The sequence below is a fragment of the Dendrobates tinctorius genome, unplaced genomic scaffold (genome assembly GCF_039654945.1).
Source record: "Dendrobates tinctorius isolate UK_male_01 unplaced genomic scaffold, ASM3965494v1 ptg000029l, whole genome shotgun sequence".
In the NCBI taxonomy this organism is placed as follows: Eukaryota; Metazoa; Chordata; class Amphibia; order Anura; family Dendrobatidae; genus Dendrobates; species Dendrobates tinctorius.
In genome coordinates this window covers 31,920,692-31,945,273 of record NW_027361697.1, presented here as the reverse complement: position 1 = coordinate 31,945,273, position 24,582 = coordinate 31,920,692, and the positions used below count along the sequence as shown (strand labels likewise).

General features: G+C 42.7%; 1 protein-coding gene across 2 annotated transcripts in view; it reads right to left on the bottom strand.

Annotated features, from left to right (window-relative positions):
* Positions 1-483: 483 nt before the first annotated feature.
* The window catches only part of ANKRD45 (ankyrin repeat domain 45), a 51,301-nt gene continuing 27,202 nt past the window's right edge, over positions 484-24,582 (bottom strand). For both annotated transcript variants that reach the window (XM_073571517.1, XM_073571516.1), the window contains exons 4-5: positions 18,412-18,506; positions 484-2,931 (exon numbers count right to left, since the gene is read on the bottom strand). In XM_073571517.1, the coding sequence (XP_073427618.1) occupies positions 2,779-2,931; positions 18,412-18,506 (248 nt within the window). In that variant the 3' untranslated portion in view covers positions 484-2,778. The remainder of the gene's footprint in view (positions 2,932-18,411; positions 18,507-24,582) is intronic.

Sequence of the window (24,582 nt, the reverse complement as noted above, 5' to 3'; positions counted from 1 at the left end):
AGGGCAAACTGTGCTCCCTCCCTTCTGAGCCCTGCCATGCGCCCAAACAGTGGCTTTCCCCCACATACGGGGGTATCTGTGTACTCGGTAGATATTGCACAACAAATTTTGTAGTCCATTTTCTCCTGATACCCTTGTGAATATAAAAGTTTGAGTCTAATGTAAATTTTTTTTAAAAGTAAAATGTTCATTTTCTTTTCTTCCACATTGCTTTAGCTCTCGTGAAGCACCTGAAGGGTTAATAAACTTGTTGAATGTGGTTTTGAGCATCTTGAGGGGTGCAGTTTTTAGAATGGTGTCAATTTTGGGTATTTTCTGTCATTGACCCCCAGACTCACTTCAAATGTGATGTGGTCTCTAAGGGGAAAAAAAAAAAAAATTTTGTAAATGTTGTTGGAAAAATGAAATCCGCTGGTCAACATTTAACCCTTTTTAACGTCCTTACAAAAAAAAAAAAAAAAAGTTTCCAAAATTATGCTGATGTAAAGTAGACATGTGGGAAATATTTATTAACTATTTTGTGCAATATGACTCTCTGATTTAAGGGTACATTAAATTAAGTTTCAAAATTGCAAAATTTTCAAAGTTTTTGCCAAATTTCCATTTCATTCATAATTTCATTTCTATAGCGCCGACATATTCCGCAGCACTTTACATTTCAGAGGGGACTTGTACAGACGATAGACATTACAGCATAACAATAATCACAGATTATAACAGATATCAAGAGGAATCAGGGCCCTGCTCGCAAGCTTACAATAATAAACGCAAGTCATATCAAAGAAATTATACCACTAACATGAAGTACAATATGTCACGAAAAAACAGACTCAGAATCAGTGGGATCCATTGAAGCGTTCCAGAGCTATAACCTTAGGGCCCCGTCACACACAGCGATCTCGCCAGTGAGATTGCTGATTTTGTGCCGGGTATCGCTGATCGCGCTCCATCGTACTGAGCAGTTTTATGATCGTTTGTTTCCCGCTGGGTAGCGCGCATCGCTGCGTGTTGCAGCGAGAGATCAGCGACGCTGGCTTCCAATGTAAACAGCGGGTATCTAAGAGCTCTGCGGCTCTTGGTTACCCGCTGTTTACCTTGGAAACCAGCTTGCTCGCTGGTCCTTATCGCTGGAGGGGCTGTCTAACGATGTCCCAGCGATCCCATCCATGTCGGATCGTTGGTGGGATCGCTGAACCATCGTTATGTGTAACGGGGCCTTTAAAGTGACAGTGGTCAGAATTGGAAAAATTGGCTTGGTCATTAAGTGCAAAACTGACTCTGTCACTAAGGAGTTAGACTCTTCTTCCCCAGGCCTTTATCATAAGTAAAGGACAGTTTTGCAATGTGTTTTCTGGTCTGTACTTGGACTGTGAGGCTGCTTATGTAGTGATGAGCGAATGTGCTCTGATAAGGTATTATCTCAGCATACTCGGGTGCTAACAGAGTGTCCTCACATGCTCAAAAAAAATCTATTCGTGTCCCTGCTGCTGCATGTCTCACGGCCGGTAGATAGGCAATCCCTGCATGTTTTGCGGCTAACAGACAATCCCTACATGTGTTGTGGCTGTCGCACAGCAGTGAGACGTGCAGCCGTGGGAACACAAACATATTTTCTGGGCATGCCGAAGACACTCAGTTAGCACTGTTTACGAGTGCAGATTCAAGTTCCTTAGGGGTGAGGGGACTGAATTTTTTTTTTTTCTTTTTTTTTAACACCACCCTTTTCCCAAGCCCCCAATCTTTATTTTTAAATTTGAGGTAGTGTGAAATGGGTGGTAAAACGTGAGGTCAAAATAATTTTAAACAGGCAGGGAAATGTATTACTTCACGAAAAAAAACCAGCTGCTGTAATGTCTGTCTACTCTCTTTTGCTTCCTCCCCTGCCCAGGAGCTGTGGTATGATCAGACCATGTCACTGCACGGTCAGACACCGCCATTACACAGTACGGGCACATGCACATTTAGGGTACGTGAACACGTTGCGGCTCTGCTGCAGATCCACAAGTGATTTACAGTACGATGTTCTATGGGGGAAAAAATTCTTTGTGCGGATTCTGCAGCGTTTTTACACCCATTCCATTATAGGAATCTGCAGGGGAAATCTGCACAATCTGTAATAAATCTGCATAAACACGCGGATTATGACCTGCGGATTCTGCCAAAAAAAGGCAGATTCCGCGTGGAAAATTCCGCACAGCAATCTGCAACATGTGCACATACCCTTATAAGATTATCTCAGCACAGGGACATTTTGTGAAACAGATCCAGTTATGGAAATCATTATTCAAGGATCTAGTGATTAAAATGTATTTTGTTAGTGGGGAAAACCCCCTTAACATTCATTGCTTAATATATGACCTACGATTTAGATTCCAATCTCATTACTTCATAATGAAAATCTTCACTGTCACAAAGGAAAATATGTAATGGATTACCATTTGGTATCAAACAAAGTCCGTATTTTCAGGCCAAAGATGTTGTAAACTGAAATGAAGATCTGATGTCACTGTGTGGATTTTCCGGTTTGTGCTCCTAAAGACAAGAAGAAAGGTATGACAAGTCCTGGTGCAGCTCTCTTAGATAACCCAGGATCCATGTGCTCAGGTGTATGGAGAAATCCAGAAGATTGCTGCGAGCCAAATGATAGGTCGCCATCGGCAAAACAAATGTTTATGGAGGAACTTTACTGTGTTCTTCAGCATGGTCAACCAGTACTTTCACGGCTCCCATCATGCCCCAACAGCTGGAGAGCCGCAGAACGCTGCCCTTACTGCATTACTAATGATTCTTACGTGGTGTATTGATCTTGGTGAAGATGATCTGCACTGCGTTCTCTAGCTGTTGCTTCTGATCCACAAAGTCTTGTGTGGTTGGATTCTTGGCATTTTGCAGCCATTCATTTTTTGATTTGTAAGCATTGATCGCTTGATTCTAAAGGGAAAAAAAGATCTAGATCTAAAAAAAACATCCAGACACAAGATTTCATACAAGTTCATGTTTAACACTGAGACCTTCTGTTGTATAGATAGTGCTTTCCAGGTGTACATGGCGATCATCATGTTACATTTCAAAATTGCATCCAATTACTGTCAGTAGTGTCACATTGTGCCATGTGGAGCAGCCATTACAGATAATGCTTTCAGGGCAGATAAATGTGCTTACACATTGCAGTCAGCACTTGTTCATTGTCCTCGTCGGGGCTTGCATCCGAACCGCCTGCAAAACGGAATTTGGGCATATTTGCTAACGGGGCTACAGCCTAATCGTGCCAACAGAGCGTATATGTGCTCTGTTGTGCAGCATGACAGAGTAGACGTTTGCGCTGATGGCGCGTACGCCCGTTTCCCGTTTTAAGGGGGGTTCGGACACAAGCCCGGACAGGGCTAATGAACAGGTTAATGAATGCGATGTGAAAGCACTCTAAGGGTATGTGCACACGCTGCGGATCCGCAAGCAATGTACAGTACAATGTTAGCCAATGGGATTTCAAAACTGCAGTGCACATGCTGCGGATTTTTCCGCGGTTGTAAATCCGCAGGGGTTTGACACCTGTTCCATTGTCCAGCTGGCAAATCCGCAGGTCACTTTACCAGCAAATCCACACGGAAAAATCTGCAGGTGAAACCGTACTGTGTGCACTCACCCTAAGCGAAGTCTGGCAGCGGCTTTCTCCCCATTGAAAACACATGATTGCTCAGCCGTGAGAGATTGCTGGCTAGCCAACTACCAACTAACTTAACTTTGACCACAAGCTCAAAAAGGGAAGCACCAGACAAAATAAAATTTAATAGAAAATTTTATTAGATACATTCTTAAAATTAAATCACAAAATCATTCAGACCATGGCAGAGTGTGCTCCATGCAATCAATGAAGGATACATAGCCAAAGTGGACAATATATGCACATAAAAAAACACTAATAAGGTACAAAGTATGTCTCCAACCCCATATTCAGATTTATAAAAAATCCAAGTGGATATAAGTGCAATGGGCTGGAATTTATATACTGTATTGTGGTCTCATGGGTATAAATTGGCACGTATAAAGTGCATAATGCAAAATAAAATTAAATTCATGGACTTGAAAATATCATACTAAGAAGTGCATAGTGCTATGGGGATCCATGAATATAGGAAATATCCCATAACAAAATAGCCAATAAAATCAAGCAACAATGCTAATAAGGTGCATAATGTAGGGATAAAGTGCATATAATGAGGATGCCCGATTGGATTCCTTATTTAAGGCTTTGGCTAGTTTACAATGTATACCTGTCAATAGGTGGCATGGAGATGGAAAGGACCCTGACGCGCGTTTTGCTGAATCGCTTCTTCCAAAGGGGGGCGTCAGTGTGTGCAGCGATAGTGTCAGCTATTTATAGCAACACTGCGCATAAAGCGACGCTGGCGGAGGCAATCCGGAAGCCGCGGGTCCGGCGTCTTACGTCATCAATCCCCGCCCAACTCTGACGCGCCAGAGGAAGGGAGGGAGAGACAGCACAAGAGAACGCGTTATCACGGCAACCGGATGCTGCGAGCCCACACAAGCGCACAGGCAGGAAATGAATTACACGCCATGATGGATAGGGGCAAAAATGTGTAATAAAAACCGGACTTTACAAAATATGTGAATGCTGCCCAAGCCTATATAAAAGTGAAAAGTGTACATTGTGTACTAATTAAATAATAAGAATGTATTCACTAAAGGCCCTGTCACACTTAGCGATGTACCAGCGATCCCGACCAGCGATATGACGCGGTCAGGATCGCTGGTGCATCGCTAGGTGGTCGCTAGTGAGCTGCCACACAGGCAGATCTCACCAGCGACATCGCAGGGGACGGGATCGCTACTTACCTGTCACACTAGGCGATCCTGCGTCCTTCCGCCCGGCTCCACCCTCGTCGTCACAGCAGGAAGCTGACGACGAGAAACGGTCCTGGACGTTCTCGCGCGATCAGCGATAACCAGCGGGGGAGTGGGTCGTAGGTAAGTATCAGACACAGCGATATCGCTAGCAATATCGCTATAACGTCACAAGTTATAGCGATATCGCTTAGTGTGACATGCCCTTTAGACTTAATTTATAAATAAATATAGATAACAGACCATGCTAATCAGCAAAATAAGTCATATGTAACAATATATAAACGTGTCAGTGTATATCAATACAAGTAGAAAAATATATGTGATGGCAAAACAACATATAATAAAATGAGACTGTATATAATACAGGTATGAAAATAATAAGTAAAACATACGTACGTGCATAAATACATGTATTTAGTGAAAAATCATCATAATATGCTGATCAGCAAAATAATTCATGTAAACACCATGTGATAAATGTGTGCCAAATGAAAAATTATACTAGACAAAAAATACAAAAATAAAAAATAATTCATCATCTCAGCTTGACACGACAATCCTTGGGCCAAAAGAAGACTGTCAGTCCGATTAGAAGACATAATAATGATAACACCATCAAAGGTTAAAATCAAATATAAAATAAATTAAACACTATCAGCGTATATAAATTTTAGAGAAAGGGAGCAAAACTAATCACTTCTTTTAAACCATAGGGTTGTACAGAGCCAATTTTGGAGATCCAACGTGTCTCCATTTGGGCCAATTTTATTCTCATGTCACCACCACGTGAATCAATCAAAATACGATCAATCCCAATCACCTGAAGCAGATTGGAATTGCAGTTATGTACCTTTTTGAAGTGGTGGGGTATCTGTTTCAACAAAGTCAAATCATTGACTTCTTGGGCATGTATAATGTCACGTACATGTTCCCGAGTACGCACCTTAAGTGGACGGGTGGTCATACCCACATAGACCAAGGGACATGAACAGGTCGCGTAGTAGACAACATGATCCGTGCCGCACGTAATGTTATGGGTTATATAGGTCGCGTAGTAGACATGATCCGTGCCGCACGTAATGTTATGGGTTATATTAAAATTCTTATCACCCGAACGTTCTTAAATTGTGTGCCTTTATCCATGTTCGTACAGGCAATTCTTACAAGGGAAAAAAAACCCATCTAGGTCCCTTAGTGCCAAAGTGACCACCCATTGTCATGCCTTTATAGTGGCTATGAACCAATTCATCCCTTAAATTCTTAGCTTTCCTGTACGTGATTGAAGGTGAAGCATTGAGACTTCTGGCCAGGGCAGGATCACTCATAATAATTGGCCAGAATTTAAATAGAGCTTGTTTCATAAGATTCCATTTTTCATTATATGTTGTAATGAATCTCACCTCATTACATCCAGGTTTGTGTTTCCTCCCTTGTAGCAGGTTAATTCTTGTCTGATTACGTGCCTTAACCGATCCCTGGTTAATTATACGGTTGGAATACCCTCTCTGGGAAAATCGATTAGGCAACTCTGACGCTTGAGTCTCAAACGAACATTCACTGGAACATATACTTCTTGTGCGTAGAAACTGGCTGTATGGGATCCTGTCTTTTAGGCGTTTAGGATGAGAAGAGGTGGCATGTAAAACCGAATTAACGGCAGTAGATTTCCTAAAAACTTCTGTATGTAAAAATCCATCTTCCCCCTTAAAAATCCGTGTATCCAAAAAATCAATACTCACTTGACTGTACTTGCATGTCAATTTGATATTCAAAACATTCTCATTCAAATGTTGAGTGAAGAGTAGTAAATCAGTTTCAGAGCCCTGCCAGATGACCAGAATGTTGTCAATAAAACGCATCCAGGTGGAGACCTGTTCAATTAGAGGGATACAGTTTGTCTGAAAAATATCACGTTCCCAGGATCCTAGAAATAAATTCGCGTATGAGGGCGCGAAAGCCGCCCCCATCGCAGATCCTTGCAATTGAAGGTACAAGGTTTCTTTACATATAAAGAAATTATGTGTTAGGGCAAACTCCAATAGAGTAAGAAGAAATTCATTCAACCCATTATCATTATTAGACCTCTGTAAAAAATGTCTAACAGCCTCAATACAATCACTATGTCGGATTGACGTATACAAAGATTCAACGTCATAGCTTACCAACCACAAATTTTCTTCAAAAGGAATCCCCTCCAATTTCTTTAAGACATCATTGGTGTCCTTAATATATGACGGTAATGATTCCACCATGGGTTTAAGGTGATAATCCAAAAACTTATTGACAATCTCACATAATCCCCCACTGTCCGACACAGTGGGGCATTTTTTATAAATGTGAATATGGGGTTGTAGACATACTTTGTACCTTATTAGTGCTTTTTTATGTGCATATATTATCCACTTTGGCTATGTATCCTTCTTTGATTGCATGGAGCACACTCTGCCATGGTCTGAATTTTGTGATTTAATTTTAAGATTGTATCTAATCAAATTTTCTAATTTTATTTTGTCTGGTGCTTCCCTTTTTGGATTTTTGTATTGCATTTGGAAGTTGGCAAGTAATATTGGTCTTTTCGTTTGGGTTTTTGATTGTAATTTCTGTATTTTCACAGCTGTGAACATGGATATTACAGCGAGAGACCAGGCGTGGCTCTCTAATATAAATTCTATTTTCAAAGGTGAACATGTGCAGAGTGTGGGTAAAGAGAATGGGAGCACTCTTGAACTTAAGAATACATTTAAACATCTCACCAGAAAACAAACTCGCATCTGGTGGTATAAGGTGTCACTGAAAAATTATTTGAGTAAGAATTTGATTCCATGAGGTTTAAGGGTTAGGATTCTTCCTTCCTTCCCTGTTGGTCATCAGTTGATACGTACTAAATGGGAAGAAATTTGTACAAATTGTTCCAGATCTCTTATGGAAATACTTACAGTGGGGAAAAAAGTATTTAGTCAGTCAGCAATAGTGCAAGTTCCACCACTTAAAAAGATGAGGCGTCTGTAATTTACATCATAGGTAGACCTCAACTATGGGAGACAAACTGAGAAAAAAAAATCCAGAAAATCACATTGTCTGTTTTTTTTTCATTTTATTTGCATATTATGGTGGAAAATAAGTATTTGGTCAGAAACAAGCAATCAAGATTTCTGGCTCTCACAGACCTGTAACTTCTTCTTTAAGAGTCTCCTCTTTCCTCCACTCATTACCTGTAGTAATGGCACCTGTTTAAACTTGTTATCAGTATAAAAAGACACCTGTGCACACCCTCAAACAGTCTGACTCCAAACTCCACTATGGTGAAGACCAAAGAGCTGTCAAAGGACACCAGAAACAAAATTGTAGCCCTGCACCAGGCTGGGAAGACTGAATCTGCAATAGCCAACCAGCTTGGAGTGAAGAAATCAACTGTGGGAGAAATAATTAGAAAATGGAAGACATACAAGACCACTGATAATCTCCCTCGATCTGGTGCTCCACGCAAAATCCCACCCCGTGGGGTCAGAATGATCACAAGAACGGTGAGCAAAAATCCCAGAACCACACGGGGGGACCTAGTGAATGAACTGCAGAGAGCTGGGACCAATGTAACAAGGCCTACCATAAGTAACACACTACGCCACCATGGACTCAGATCCTGCAGTGCCAGACGTGTCCCACTGCTTAAGCCTGTACATGTCCGGGCCCGTCTGAAGTTTGCTAGAGAGCATTTGGATGATCCAGAGGAGTTTTGGGAGAATGTCCTATGGTCTGATGAAACCAAACTGGAACTGTTTGGTAGAAACACAACTTGTCGTGTTTGGAGGAAAAAGAATACTGAGTTGCATCCATCAAACACCATACCTACTGTAAAGCATGGTGGTGGAAACATCATGCTTTGGGGCTGTTTCTCTGCAAAGGGGCCAGGACGACTGATCCGGGTACATGAAAGAATGAATGGGGCCATGTATAGTGAGATTTTGAGTGCAAACCTCCTTCCATCAGCAAGGGCATTGAAGATGAAACGTGGCTGGGTCTTTCAACATGACAATGATCCAAAGCACACCGCCAGGGCAACGAAGGAGTGGCTTCGTAAGAAGCATTTCAAGGTCCTGGAGTGGCCTAGCCAGTCTCCAGATCTCAACCCTATAGAAAACCTTTGGAGGGAGTTGAAAGTCCGTGTTGCCAAGCGAAAAGCCAAAAACATCACTGCTCTAGAGGAGATCTGCATGGAGGAATGGGCCAACATACCAACAACAGTGTGTGGCAACCTTGTGAAGACTTACAGAAAACGTTTGACCTCTGTCATTGCCAACAAAGGATATATCACAAAGTATTGAGATGAAATTTTGTTTCTGACCAAATACTTATTTTCCACCATAATATGCAAATAAAATGAAAAAAAAACAGACAATGTGATTTTCTGGATTTTTTTTTCTCAGTTTGTCTCCCATAGTTGAGGTCTACCTATGATGTAAATTACAGACGCCTCTCATCTTTTTAAGTGGTGGAACTTGCACTATTGCTGACTGACTAAATACTTTTTTTCCCCACTGTATTTGTTTGAATAAAAAGTCCCTCGAATCTCTTGAGGGTGAAATTGATACCCTTCAGACCAAGCTTAATGGTATTTTACCTGTTGCTGATATGGAGTCCTTTAAGGTACTGTCACACTTAGCGATGCACCAGCGATCCCGACCAGCGATATGACGCGGTCAGGATCGCTGGTGCATCGCTAAGTGGTCGCTAGTGAGCTGCCACACAGGCAGATCTCACCAGCGACATCGCAGGGGTCGAGGGTCGCTACTTACCTGTCACACCAGGCGATCCTGCGTCCTCCCGCCCGGCTCCACGCGTCGCTCGTCGTCAGAGCAGGAAGCGCCGCAGGAAGCTAACGACGAGAAACAGTCCAGGATGTTCTCGCGCGATCAGCGATAACCAGCGGGGGAGCGGGTTGTAGGTAAGTATCACACACAGCGATATCGCTAGCAATATCGCTATAACGTCACAAGTTATAGCGATATTGCTAGCGATATCTCTTAGTGTGACATGCCCTTTAGGGGTGAGGTTGACAAACTGCTCCCTAATTGGGCAAAAGAAATACAGGACACTAAGACGAAAAAATTCCAACGAGATCTTATGGACTATCAGAACAATAATGTTTTCAAGTGGCAACAACCATTTACCCCGAATAGGACTGCATCTATGTCTTCTTTATCATTCATGGAGAGTATGTCTGGGTCACGACCCGAGAGGGGAGGATTTGTTAACAGAGGGAGACGTGGTGGCAACCGTAGATATAGTCCCTATCAACAAGTAATCTGAGATCCTCTAAAGCACCTGATAAAATGCAGGTAATAAATTTAACTGATATTGAGTTATCTCCAGATCAAATTGATGTTCTGGGTTTGGGCTTAACCTTCTCTCCTGTGGCGTCTTTCGATTATTTCACAGCAATGAAAGATTTGCATCTGTTTGCAAGAAAATTAGTGTTGAAAAAACTACATGACAAACTCTCCACTAAACGTGAATAGACTCCGGAAGAACGTGAATCGATTGCTATACTGGAGGAATTGAGTGACTCTGCCTCTACATCTTCTACCACTAGTAAGTTTCCTATCTCTAAAGTGAAGAAATTTCCACCTCTTAATTTGTATTCTGAGCTCTATTTGTTAGATTGGTCACTGAGGAATTTCGCAATATATCTACTGGGGTGCGTAATGACAACCTGACCAAAAATCAGAGGTTGGCTTTAAAGGAGTTGAAACTTCTGAAAAATGTGGTAATAAAACCTGCAGGTAAGGCGGGCAACATAGTACTATGGCCATCCCTAATGTATGAGAAAGAGGCGTTCAGACAGTTGAGAGATCCGGATTGTTATAAGAGATTATCTTTTAACCCCACAATTAATTTCCAGAAACAACTATATGAGATTACTGAACAAGCCTTTCTTGATGGGATCATCACTAAGGAATTGAGTACGGGATTAGTTCCTGAAAAACCTAGAACACCCTGCTTATATTTATTGCCTAAGGTGCATAAATCTGCCACAAACCCCCCTGGACGACCCATTGTGCCAGGCAGTGGGGGATTATGTGAGATTGTCAATAAGTTTTTGGATTATCACCTTAAACCCATGGTGGAATCATTACCGTCATATATTAAGGACTTAAAGAAATTGGAGGGGATTCCTTTTGAAGAAAATGTGTGATTGGTAAGCTAACACTTTGAATCTTTGTATACGTCAATCCGACATAGTGATGGTATTGAGGCTCTTAGACATTTTTTACAGATGTATAATAATGATAATGGGTTGAATGAATTTCTTCTTACTCTATTGGAGTTTGCCCTAACACATAATTTCTTTATATTTAAAGAAATCTTGTACCTTCAATTGCAAGGATCTGCGATGGGGGCGGCTTTCGCGCCCTCATACGCAAATTTATTTCTAGGATCGTGGGAATGTGATATTTTTCAGACAAACTGTATCCCTCTAATTGAACAGGTCTCCACCTGGATGCGTTTTATTGACGACATTCTGGTCATCTGGCAGGGCTCTGAAACTGATTTACTACTCTTCACTCAACATTTGAATGAGAATGTTTTGAATATCAAATTGACATGCAAGTACAGTCAAGTGAGTATTGATTGTTTGGATACACATATTTTTAAGGGGGAAGATGGATTTTTACATACAGATGTTTTTAGGAAATCTACTGCCGTTAATTCGGCTTTACATGCCACCTCTTCTCATCCTAAACCCCTAAAGGACAGTATCCCATACAGCCAGTTTCTACGCACAAGAAGAATATGTTCCAGTGAATCTTCATTTGAGACTCAAGCGTCAGAGTTGGCTAATTGATTTTCCCAGAGACGGTAAGCAGGGATGGGTAAGGGTACCGTTACACCTAGCGATGCACCAGCGTTCCCGACTAGCGATATGACGCAGTCAGGATCGCTGGTGCATCGCTAGGTAGTCGCTAGTGAGCTGCCACACAGGCAGATCTCACCAGCGACATAGCGGTGGTCGGGGGTCGCTACTTACCTGTCAGACGCGGCGATCCTGACATCCTCCCGCCCGGCTCCACGCGTCGCTTGTCGGCGCCAAAGGAAGCCCAGCAGGAAGCAGCCGACGAGAAATGGTCCAGGAGCTTCTCGCGCAATCAGCGATAACCAGCGGGGGAGCCGGTCAGAGGTAAGTATCACATGTAGCGATATCGCTAGCAATATCGCTGCAACGTCACAAAATCGGTGACTTTACAGCGATATTGCTAGCGATATCGCAGTGTGTAACGGGGGCTTTAAGGCACGTAATCAGACAAGAATGAACCTGCTACAAGGGAGGACACCCAAACCTGGATCTAATGAGGTGAGATTCATTACAACATATAATGAAAAATGGAATCTTATGAAACAAGCTCTATTTAAATTCTGGCCAATTATTATGAGTGATCCTGCCCTGGCCAGAAGTCTCAATGCTTCACCTTCAATCACGTACAGGAGAGCTAAGAATCTAAGGGACGAATTGGTTCATAGCCACTATAAAGGCATGACTATGGGTGGTCACTTTGGCACTAAGGGACCTAGATGGGTTTTTTTTTCCCTTGTAAGAATTGCCTGGCCTGTACGAACATGGATAAAGGCACACAATTTAAGAATGTTCGGGGTGATAAGAATTTTAATATCACCCATAACATTACGTGCGGCACGGATCATGTTGTCTACTACGGGACCTGTTCATGTCCCTTGGTCTATGTGGGTATGACCACCCTTCCACTTAAGGTGCGTACTTGGGAACATGTACGTGACATTATACATGCCCAAGAAGTCAATGATTTGACTTTGTTGAAATAGATACCCCGCCACTTCAAAAAGGTACATAACTGCAATTCCAATCTGCTTCGGGTGATTGAGATTGATCGTATTTTGATTGATTCACGTGGTGGTGACATGACAATAAATTTGGCCCAAATGGAGACACGTTGGATCTCCAAAATTGGCTCTGTGGCCCTATGGTTTAAACGAAGTGATTAGTTTTGCTCCCTTTCTCTAAAATTTATATACGCTGATAGTGTTTAATTTATTTTATATTTGATTTTAACCTTTTTTATATATTTTTTTTGCTTTGATGGAGTTGTCATCATTATTATGTCTTCTAATCGGACTGACAGTCTTCTTTTGGCCCAAGGATCGTCGTGTCAAGCTGAGATGATGAATTATTTATTTTTGTATTTTTTGTCTAGTATAATTTTTCATTTGGCACACATTTATCACATGGTTTATACATGAATTATTTTGCTGATCAGCATATGACGTTTTTTCACTAAATACATGTATTTATGCACGTACGTATGTGTTACTTATTATTTTCATACCTGTATTATAGACACTGTCTCATTTTATTATATTATTTTGTTGTGACGTTCAGGAAGCGAGTACGTCCTAGAGTGGACCCTCTGGATCGCGGATCAGGAGCCCCTGGGCCGAGAACGGCAGGTGAAGACCGACCCCTATACAGGGATCGTTAGGGGCAGGACCGCAGGGGGCAGAACCGCGACAGCCGGTACCAAGAGGGACGGCTCGTAGGACAAGGCAGGACAGAGACCAGGGTACCGGAACGGGGTGACGGAGGAACTAGGCAGCGGCTAGTAATAAGGTAGCAAGACGTTGCTACAGGTGGCAAGGGGGTACGGAGGAAGAGCCACGGGAGAGAGAGTAGGAGCGGAGGGGACAAGGCTGAGACAGACAGAGGGGAACAGAGCGAGACACAAGGCTGGCAGACGGGAACTGAGCAAGACACAAGGCTGGCAGAGGGGAACTGAGCAAGACACAAGGCTGGCAGAGGGGAACTGAGCAAGACACAAGGCAGGCAGGAGTACTATAGGAAAACTATAGCGGCCAGAGAGTGCAGGATAGCCACACAATCATCAGGCGTCCTCCCCATAGGGAGGATGCCTGAAATACCTACTGGCCAGGAAGTGGGCGGTAGGCCCCGCCTTCAGCGACGCCCACCGCTGGATGAAGGAAGCGGGCAAGCGCGCGCCCGCGACCTAGGGACAGAGCGCGGGGATGCAGCAGAGCGGAAGGCCGGGTAAGAGAGCGCGCCGCCGGAGGGGCGGCGGTGGGGAGCGGCAGCGGCGGTTACCGCCGCAGAAGAGACATCGGCGGGCTCGGCCGCCGATGTCACAGTTGTTTTGTCATCACATATATTTTTCTACTTGTATTGATATACACAGACACGTTTATATATTGTGTTACAATATATGACTTATTTTGCTGATTAGCATGGTCTGTTATCTATATTTATTTATAAATTAAGTCTTAATATGTATGTATTCACTATTTCATTAGTACACAATGTACACTTTTCATATAGGCTTGGGCAACGTTCACATATTTTGTTAAGTCCGGTATTCATTACACATTTTTGCCCCTATCCATCATGGCGTGTAATTCATTTCCAGCGCTGTGCACTTGTGTGGGCTCGCAGCGTCCGGTTGCCGTGGTAACGTGTCCTCGCGCTGTCTCTCCCTCCCTTCCTCTGGCGCGTCAGAGGCGGGCGGGGATTGATGACATAGAATGCCGGACCCGCCGCTTACGGTCTCTGGATTGCCTCCGCCAGCGTCGCTTCATGCGCAGTGCTGCTATAAATAGCTGACACTATCGCTGCACACACTGACGCCCCCCTTTGGAAGAAGCGATTCAGCGAAACGCACGTCGGGGTCCTTTCTATCTCCATGCCACCTATTGACAGGTATACATTGGATTCCTTATTTAAGCCTTTGGCTAGTTTACAATCGGGCATCCTCATTATATGCACTTTATCCCTACATTATGCACCTTATTAGCATTGTTGCTTGATTTTATTGGATATTTTGTTATTGGGATATTCCCTGTATTAATGGATCCCCATAGCACTATGCACTTCTTAGTATGACATTTTCAAGTCCATGAATTTAATTTTATTTTGCATTATGCACTTTATATACTGTATTGTAGTCTCATGGGTATAAATTGGCACGTATAAATTCCAGCCCATTGCACTTATATCCACTTGGATTTTTTATAAATGTGAATATGGGGTTGGAGACATACTTTGTACCTTATTATTGCTTTTTTATGTGCATATATTGTCCACTTTGGCTATGTATCCTTCATTGATTGCATGGAGCACACTCTGCCATGGTCTGAATGATTTTGTGATTTAGTTTTAAGAATGTATCTAATAAAATTTTCTAATTTTATTTTGTCTGGTGCTTCCCTTTTTGGATTTTTGTATTGCGTTTGGAAGTTGGCAAGTAATATTGGTCTTTACTTTTGGGTTTTTGACCACAAGTTGTCTGGAGTATCACCAACAGTCTACCAAGGAATCAGGGCAGACCTATTGAATGCTCAGAGGATCCTGCTGCATTTTTTTTTTCAGATTACTATGTGGACACTGAAGTGTGATCATAGACTCCGTTATTTGCTTCTTCAGACGAGATCCTCATACTTCTTCCCCTTACTTTTGATTAGGTTATCACCAATTTTGGACAAATAGTAGCAGACTGTACTGTGCAAAACGGTTAGGTTATTTTATCTTTCAAAAATAGAAGTGAGTTTGCATTTTGTTAAAAAAATATTAAAGTGAATGAATAAAAAAATCTATTTTGAATTAATATTTGGTGTAATCGCACTTTTCCTTCCATCAATTCTAGGTACATTTTTTACAAACTGTCGAAGGAAATCAGCAGGGCAAGTAGGTTGCTTCAAACGTTTTGGGGGAAATAACCACAGATCTGTAGCTGTCGCTTGCGTAAATCCTTCGGTCTCTTCATTTATACCCACACAGACTCGATGAGATCAAGGCTCTGTGTGGACCAAATCATCACTTCGAGGACTCCTTGTTTTTCTTAACGCTGAAGATAAAGCCAATGTCTGGCCGCATTTCAAAGACCACTTCTGGCCAGACTTCTCTGAACAGTAGATGGGTGTAGCTGGATCCAACTGGTTGCTTCCGTTTCTGAGTTGATAGCGCTGCTGGGCATCTTTCGATTTCAAAGGGAAGTGTGTACGATATGTATTTCATCTGCTGCAATTAGTTTCCTTGACTGACCGCTGTGACTATGGTCCTCAACTTTGTCCATTTCTTGGTGCCTTTTCAAGAGAACATGAACGGCTGATCTTGAAACTGCAGTCTGTTTTGAAATCTTTTCCAGGGAGAGATCTTGTTGATGCAGTGCAACTACCTTGTGTCTTGTTGCTTTGCTATGTCTTTCTATGGCGTATGACCTATGAAAAATGGACTTCCACAACCTCACTTTGTAGCAGAGTTTGGTTGATCCTCATCCAGTTTTCCGCTTCTGCCATAGCTGTCCCCGTTTCAGTTAAAGGGGTTCTCCAGGAATGTGATAAACATGATGACGGTGAAATAAGTCAAACTGCAGCCGTCCTAGTCAGGTCAGGATGGCTACACACTGAAGAAACAAAGATCAAGATGAATCTCAGCTGTTAGAAGAGCTGGCGTTATAAGCACACCTCTCAGCTAAGGAGCAGCGCTGACATAAGACAGAATAAACCTTTACACTGACTGGGCACAAATACTTGTTCTACTGAGGAGCAGAAACCCTCCTCTACCCCATTGTGTTCAATCAGTGAAAAGAGCCCTGACCTAGTACAAGTATATCTAGAAGAATTGATGCTTTGATGCTGTTTTGAAGGAAAAGGGCGGTCACACCAAATATCGATTTGATCTAGATTTCCATTTTGTTCATTCACGTTACATTTTCTTAGTGTTAATACGGTTGTTTATTTTTATCAATAACCTAGACCCTTATGGAACAGATGTCCCTTTTTGTGTATATTTGTCAGGTTTACATCTGGACAACACTTTCTTTAAGTATCAAAACATGTGGACCCATCGTTATTTGGTTTTCAGTTTTCCTTTAAAGTGGTGGTCCGAAATACAAATTTTATCCTAAATCTCTGTTTAATCCCTTCTGACCCATGACATATATATACGTCATGGGGCATGTCCCTGCCTTTGATGCGGGCTGCGGCGCTGAGCCCATATCTTTCCCGGCACATAACAGCTGATTTGATCAGCTGACATGTTCCCCTAACAGCCGAGGGTGGAATTGCGATCCACCTGCGGCTGTTAACATGTTAAAAGCCGCAGTCAATCTCTGGCAGATGCACTTAATGCACGCCGGGAGAGCGTCATAAGACCAGCACATTGGTGCCCCTGCTATGTATAGCATAACACCAACAAAAACTGAGCAGGGGACTTTCAAGAGACACACTCTAAGATTATTAAATCAACATGAGAAAAAAGGAGGAGTGCCAATAAGGTCTCATAAAATAAACATTTTATTAATATAATTTTAAAAATTGTATAGATATCAGAAAAAAAATATATCAGACAGAATAATCCAGCAAAGTGGTGCCAGAGAACATATGCAGTATATACCATATAAAATAAGTTAGAAAAAGTGCAAAAAGGTAAAGACCCTACCCTAAATACCCTTAGTCCAAAAGCGTGATGCTGTGACTAATCTTAGTAAGAAAAAATTAATGAATTCTTACGGTACATAGAGATGGTATGTTGATACAGAGGGGGGTAGGGTACATGTGCTCTGGCCCACAAGCCTCAACGCATGTTTCACCCAAGGCTTCAACAGGGGGTGGCCACATTGATGAAAAAATTTAAAAAAGTATGGCTCTGGGAAGAAGGGGAGCAAAATCGTAAGGTCGTGGAGGGGTTAATGCCATAATATCATCTATTTTCTATCATATGTCAATTAAAAATTTCCTATCCTTCTCCAACTTCACTATCTAACTGCTTTTCTTTTTTTATTACAATTTCCTTTTTAGTTGCACTTTATTTGAGAATTCCCAGTGCATGTTGGGATACTCCAACAAAGCATTATCAGTGACCTTGATTTAAGGGCTTGGCCTAGTACCTGCTCTGTCCCTCTACGATGACAGTGCACTCTGTTGCCAGCTCAGATCAGAAGTAATGAGCCGGCAACAGACCGCACTATCAGTGCGCACTGGAAGAATACCTGGCATGTAGAGACGAGCGCTGCCCGTGCAAGTGATGTCACTTGTGTGGGAAATGCTTCTCTCTGCAAGCCGGGTATTAGTCTCACGACAAGCAATGACAGTGTGCTCTGTTACAGGCTTGTTACTACTGAGTTGGTGAAAGAGCGCACTGTCATTGCTCACATTGCACAGTGACAGAACAGTCCCTGAAATAAAGGTCACTGAAGACACTTCAGTTCAGTGACAGGGCAGCCTCTGACCCATGATGACACAGAGTCAGAATGTACTGGGAATTATCAAACTAAGTGTCATGAAAAAAGAAATGCAGTTAGTGTGGTTGGGGGAAGGATAGGGAACTTTTAATTAAAGTATGATGGAAAATAGATTTGATTAAGACATTAAATAGATAGAGCTTTAGGATGAATATTAATTTGTATTTAGGGCCACCCCTTAAAAGTAAGTTTTAATAGTTTAGTTAGCATGTCTAGCAATCAGACAACTCATTAACACACATCAACTAAAGCTTCTATGACAACAAACCTTGTCCTCTTTATTAAGTTTCCCATGAACTTTTTCAGGGTCAGCAATGGTCTGCTGGATAAAGCTGATGTAAGACTTCAGGGCCAATCTAGCTTCTGTAGGAAAAAAAAAAAAAAAAACAATTTCCAATTCATAATTAGAAAATTACCTAAAACAGTACACTGAACTCTCTGACACTGATTCACTTGTATTAAGACACTTCTATTTTTATACTTTTTTTTTTTTTTTTACTGAAGAACCAGGAATAAGTCACAACTCAGCAAAAATGTTCCAGGCCTGTTAGCTAATGAATGGTGTTGCAATCGCTTGTAGATCTGTCACAAGTGGATGTGATAGAACAGGAAGGCTACGCCGCCAGTCAAACTGACACTATGAATTTCCTGGTTGCGAAACTGCCCAAAAATGTGTTACAATGACGTGGCATCCAACTGGTACTGAATCAGTATCGGCACATAGAAGCTGACCAGCTGGCCCTGGAGTATTCCTTACTTAGTGGTCTTGTTCTCTCGATCATTGTACAGTAGTACAATATGTGAATCAGCTGCGGTTCCAGGCCCAATGCGGCATATCGGCTGCATGCCAAATCCATTATTTATACCAGTCAGACCGGAACCTGTTTCGGTGGTTCAGTAAGGGCTTTCTTCATCCCTTCCCCTGACTATAAATATGCTATGTGCATAAATTACAGAGATTCAGAAAATGCAACAACGGAATCAGACTTGTTTATCTGCAACTTATCCATGGGTGATGGCGATATCCCAATCACAGACACTGAGGATGTGCCATAAATGTGCAATTGCCACCTGCATCTAGTTTGAGATCCAGGTTCCGAATGCCTACAGCACCTGTTCAGGTGATCACCGGTTGCTTCTTCCTGTCCGTGAATCATCAAAAAAGAGGTTCGGCACATATGTGTAGGCTTAAAGAGGCCGACAGGTAAAAGAGGGTCCCTGTGTATATATGGACCCTTAGTAGTCCAATAGTTTATGACAATACCCCTGATTACGTACATGTGAAAGAATCTGTTTGCTGCCTTGGAGGCCTCTGACCTGTTGAGCCATTGTGGTGGCTGCACAGGTTGCAGAGTGGCATACAGTACAGACCAAAAGTTTGGACACACCTTCTCATTCAAAGAGTTTTCTTTATTTTCATGACTATGAAAATTGTAGATTCACTCTGAAGGCATCAAAACTATGAATTATCACATGTGAAATTATATAATTAACATAAAAGTGTGAAACAACTGAAAATACTGTATGTCTTATATTCTAGGTTCTTCAAAGTAGCCACCTTTTGCTTTGATTACTGCTTTGCACACTCTTGGCATTCTCTTGATGAGCTTCAAGAGGTAGTCACCGGAAATTGTGTTGTGCAGAAGAGAAGTCTGGTGGATACACAGCTGATAGACCTGCTGAATAGACTGTTAGAATTTGTATTATGGCAAAAAAAAAGCAGCTACGTAAAGAAAAACGAGTGGCCATCATTACTTTAAGAAATGAAGATCAGTCAGTCCGAAAAATTGGGAAAACTTTGAAAGTGTCCCCAAGTGCAGTGGCAAAAACCATCAAGCGCTACAAAGAAACTGGCTCACATGAGGACCACCCCAGGAAAGGAAGACCAAGAGTCACCTCTGCTGCAGAGGATAAGTTCATCCGAGTCACCAGCCTCAGAAATCGCAGGTTAACAGCAGCTCAGATTAGAGACCAGGTCAATGCCACAGAGTTCTAGTAGCAGACACATCTCTACAACAACTGTTAAGAGGAGACTTTGTGCAGCAGGCCTTCATGGCAAAATAGCTGCTAGGAAAAAGCTGCCAAGGACAGGCAACAAGCAGAAGAGACTTGTTTGGGCTAAAGAACACAAGGAATGGACATTAGACCAGTGGAAATCTGTGCTTTGGTCTGATGAGTCCAAATTTGAGAGCTTTGGTTCCAACCACTGTGTCTTTGTGCGACGCATTAAAGGTGAACGGATGGACTCTACATGCCTGGTTCCCACCGTGAAGCATGGAGGAGGAGGTGTGATGTGTGGGGGTGCTTTGCTGGTGACACTGTTGGGGATTTATTCAAAATTGAAGGCATACTGAACTAGCATGGCTACCATAGCATCTTGCAGCGGCATGCTATTCCATCCGGTTTGTGTTTAGTTGGACCATCATTTATTTTTCAACAGGACAATGACCCCCAAATCCACCTCCAGGCTGTGTAAGGGCTATTTGACCAAGAAGGAGAGTGATGGGGTGCTACGCCAGATGACATGGCCTCCACAGTCACCAGACCTGAACCCAATCGAGATGGTTTGGGTTGAGCTGGACCGCAGAGTGAAGGCAAAAGGGCCAACAAGTGCTAAGCATCTCTGGGAACTCCTTCAAGACTGTTGGAAGACCATTTCCAGTGACTACCACTTGAAGGTCATCAAGAGAATGCCAAGAGTGTGCAAAGCAGTAATCAAAGCAAAAGGTGGCTACTTTTAAGAACCTAGAATATAAGACATACAGTATCTTCATTTGTTTCACACTTTTTTTGTTAATTATATAATTCCACATGTGTTAATTCATAGTTTTGATGCCTTCAGAGTGAATCTACAATTTTCATAGTCATGAAAATAAAGAAAACTCTTTGAATGAGGTGTGTCCAAACTTTTGGTCTGTACTGTACATGCACAGCAGAATACATGCACAGCTACCTCTCCATTCCCTCCTTACATGCGGCAACTGGTAGACACCTTACCAGAGAAGATGGGGACTGTGAGTCAAAGAGGTAGACCTCATGCCTTTCATATCACAATGTGTATTAAAAAAAAAGCTTACATCTTTCACACTGGTCACTGGGGCTATTTTAGACTCTTATTTCCTTTCCTTCAGGAAGACTTTTCAGCGGTCTCATTATCATCAAAGGCAGAATTACAACCACTGGTAACACCTCTATACACATCTGATAACACAGGATCCACCAATCATAATTGGCGATGTCACAGCCGACCTTGCTCCCTTCTCCCTTCACAAAAACTTTTGCACGTGCTCATTAGATGTTTCAATACAGAAAATAGGGTCTAAGTTAGCCCATTGCTGCTAATGTACATGGAATTTCCTGAAACAAGAAGGAGACTAAAATAGCTCCACTGGCCCAGTGGCAAAATTGCAAGATTTCTCTTTTTTATTATAGATTGTGTTATGGAAATAAAAAAAAACAGCAGAAATGTTTAAAAAAATACATGTAAAACACAAAAACCTAAGTTTAAATTATAGGACATTTTCCCAGGAAATTATCCCAGGACCTCAGCGCTGCAAGGTAACAGTGCTAACCACTGGCCACCATGCTGCCCATTAGAGCTTGGTTGGTTTTACTTGGCAGTCAGCCATAGGAAATGATGACATGGAACACTAAGCCTCTCTGATATCTGTGACATCACAAAGAACGATGCGCAAAATCCTGTAATAAGAAGCAGATGCTTTAAAAGCTAAGATGTTTCCACCACGTCGTATCCGTTCAGAGGTTTCTAAGCGTCCTTTATGGACCACTATTGGATTAGACTTATTGCCAGAAGAATTAGAAGACAAAGAACCTCATACAAAAGCTTCCAGTTCCCATCTCTCCAAAATTCTTGATCACCTACAATGGGTGTATGGGCAGATATACAGCATGCCCACATCTGTTGTAGCATTTTATGTATCATGTATTGTCCTGTTTATTATTTCAGCGGCCTTCTACTATAGAAGATATTGGACAAAGCCTCAACTCAAGGTGAGAAAAGTAACAGAGGTTCCTTTAATTGTGAGAAGCAACCTCAGGTGCCGAGTACAGTACCACGCACATCTTCTGTAGTGGCTGAAATACTGCCTGCCACAGAACTGCCCAGTACTATGCTGCCCCCCCAGCCACAGCTGTCCTCCTGAGCCCTTCCCATGCTTCATTTCCCTGCTTTGGGCTATATACTGAGGTTCATTTAATTGTGAGAAGCAACCTCAGGTGCCGAGTAGAGTACCATGCACATCTGCTGTATTGGCTACCATACTGCCTGCCACAGAACTGCCCAGTACTATGCTGCCCCCCAGCCACAGCTGTCCTGAGGCCTGCCCATGTTTCATTTCCCTGCTTTGGGCTATATACTGAGGTTCATTTAATTGTGAGAAGCAACCTCAGGTGCCGAGTACAGTGCCACGCACATCTGCTGTAGTGGCTGCCATACTGCCTGCCACAGAACGGCCCAGTACTATGATGTCCCCCCAGCCACAGATGTCCTCCTGAGCCCTTCCCATGCTTCATTTCCCTGCTTTGGGCTATATACTGAGGTTCATTTAATTGTGAGAAGCAACCTCAGGTGCCGAGTACAGTACCACACACATCTGCTGTAGTGGCTGCCATACTGCCTGCCACAGAACTGCCCATTACTATGCTGTCCCCCCAGCCACAGATGTCCTCCTGAGCCCTGCCCATGTTTCATTTCCCTGCTTTGGGCTATATACTGAGGTTCATTTAATTGTGAGAAGCAACCTCTGGTGCCGAGTACAGTACCACGCACATCTGCTGTAGTGGCTGCCATACTGCCTGCCACAGAACTGCCCAGTACTATGCTGTCCCCCAGCCACAGATGTCCTCCTGAGTCCTGCCCATGCTTCATTTCCCTGCTTTGGGTGGATGTGAAGTACCTGACCGTAGCCAATATTACGTTGATGGAGCTGTGCAGCTCCGTAACTGAGCAGTTCCAGCTGCTGACACTGGGAAATGGATAGAACATCAATGTTAAAGTCCCAGACAACCCCTTTAATGTGATTTCTGGAAATGGATGAGCCACATGTTTAGCCTTCATAACCCCCCCATGATACTTATGACCCCAATTGTAACATTAAAGTGTCAATTTAAATGGAATCTGTCAGAAGGATTTTTGCTATGTAAGGGGAGCGTGAAGTAGGGACTGAGACACCAATTTCAGAGATCCAGGAGCTCTCAACTGAACCATTTAACCCCTGCTCTGCTAGCAAAACTCTGCATGGGTGAGATGCTTCTAATCAGTGCAGGAGTACGGGAAATCAGACGCTGTGGTCTTTTCGCCCCTCTCTGTCGTGGTAACCCCGTTACACTTACTGTCAATAGACAATGTACATAAAAAGCACTGGTGTGGGCGACGGCAGATTTTGAGCTCTGACATATATAAAAACTCTTACTGGATGCAGCATTGTTGGATTCAGGCTCTCTTTTCCTACAGTATGCTGTTCTCAGACGAGGTGACAAATCCTGCTGACAGATTCCCTTTCATGAGGTCCTACATTTTGAAACAACTGTGTCAGGTAACATTTCTCTCCAGTTCCCCCGGATTGTGCAGTCGTCATTTCCGTAGATAATCTAGGCCAAGGCTTTGATAAATTCTTCTGAACTTACATTTTTGTAATACCACGTCCTGTTGATCATCCCCGCTAGTGGGACTTTTTGTGATCTCAAAAACAATATTAAGGTTACAAATAGGTTGAAACAGGCAAAGGAGGGATCGGAGACACAGAAAAGCATCTCACCCGATGCATGACTATCACAGAGGAAGCGGTGTGTGCACCATGATAGTAAATCACGCATTACTGTGTGCAATCTGTGTGTACAGCCGATGACAACATTGGACATACATTACCACGCTCCGTGGTCTCGCCACCTTTTTGCATTAATAGGATTCACGCCACCAGGCAGTGTAAGCTTTGTCTTCTACACCCTTTGGCCTGAATGTAACAATGAATTACACTGTTTAAAGGGGGTGTCCAGGACTGAGCCAATGATGGATTATTTGTAGGTCAATATGAGATTGGTGGGGTCCGCCACTTGGCACTCTCACTGATCGGCTGAAAACTGTCAGTAGAAGCCACTTATCAACATATAGATCTGCTGAGTTATGCCACAGACATCGCTTATTTCTGGTTGTTGTCAGCAGATGTCAGCTGATCAGTGGGGATGCTGGGAGTCGGACCACCACAAATCTCATATTGATGAACTATCCTTCAGATTAGTCATGAATAAATCAGCTTTTCAGCTTTGCTTTTCCCCCTCACTAAGATTCTGCTTTAAAACCCTTAGGGTATGTTTCCACGGTCAGGAAACCTTCGGATTGGATCCAGATGTTACAGCATAGTGGAGGGGATTTTATGAAATCCCGTCTCCACTATGCGTGCAGGGCCGCATCCGGCGTAAC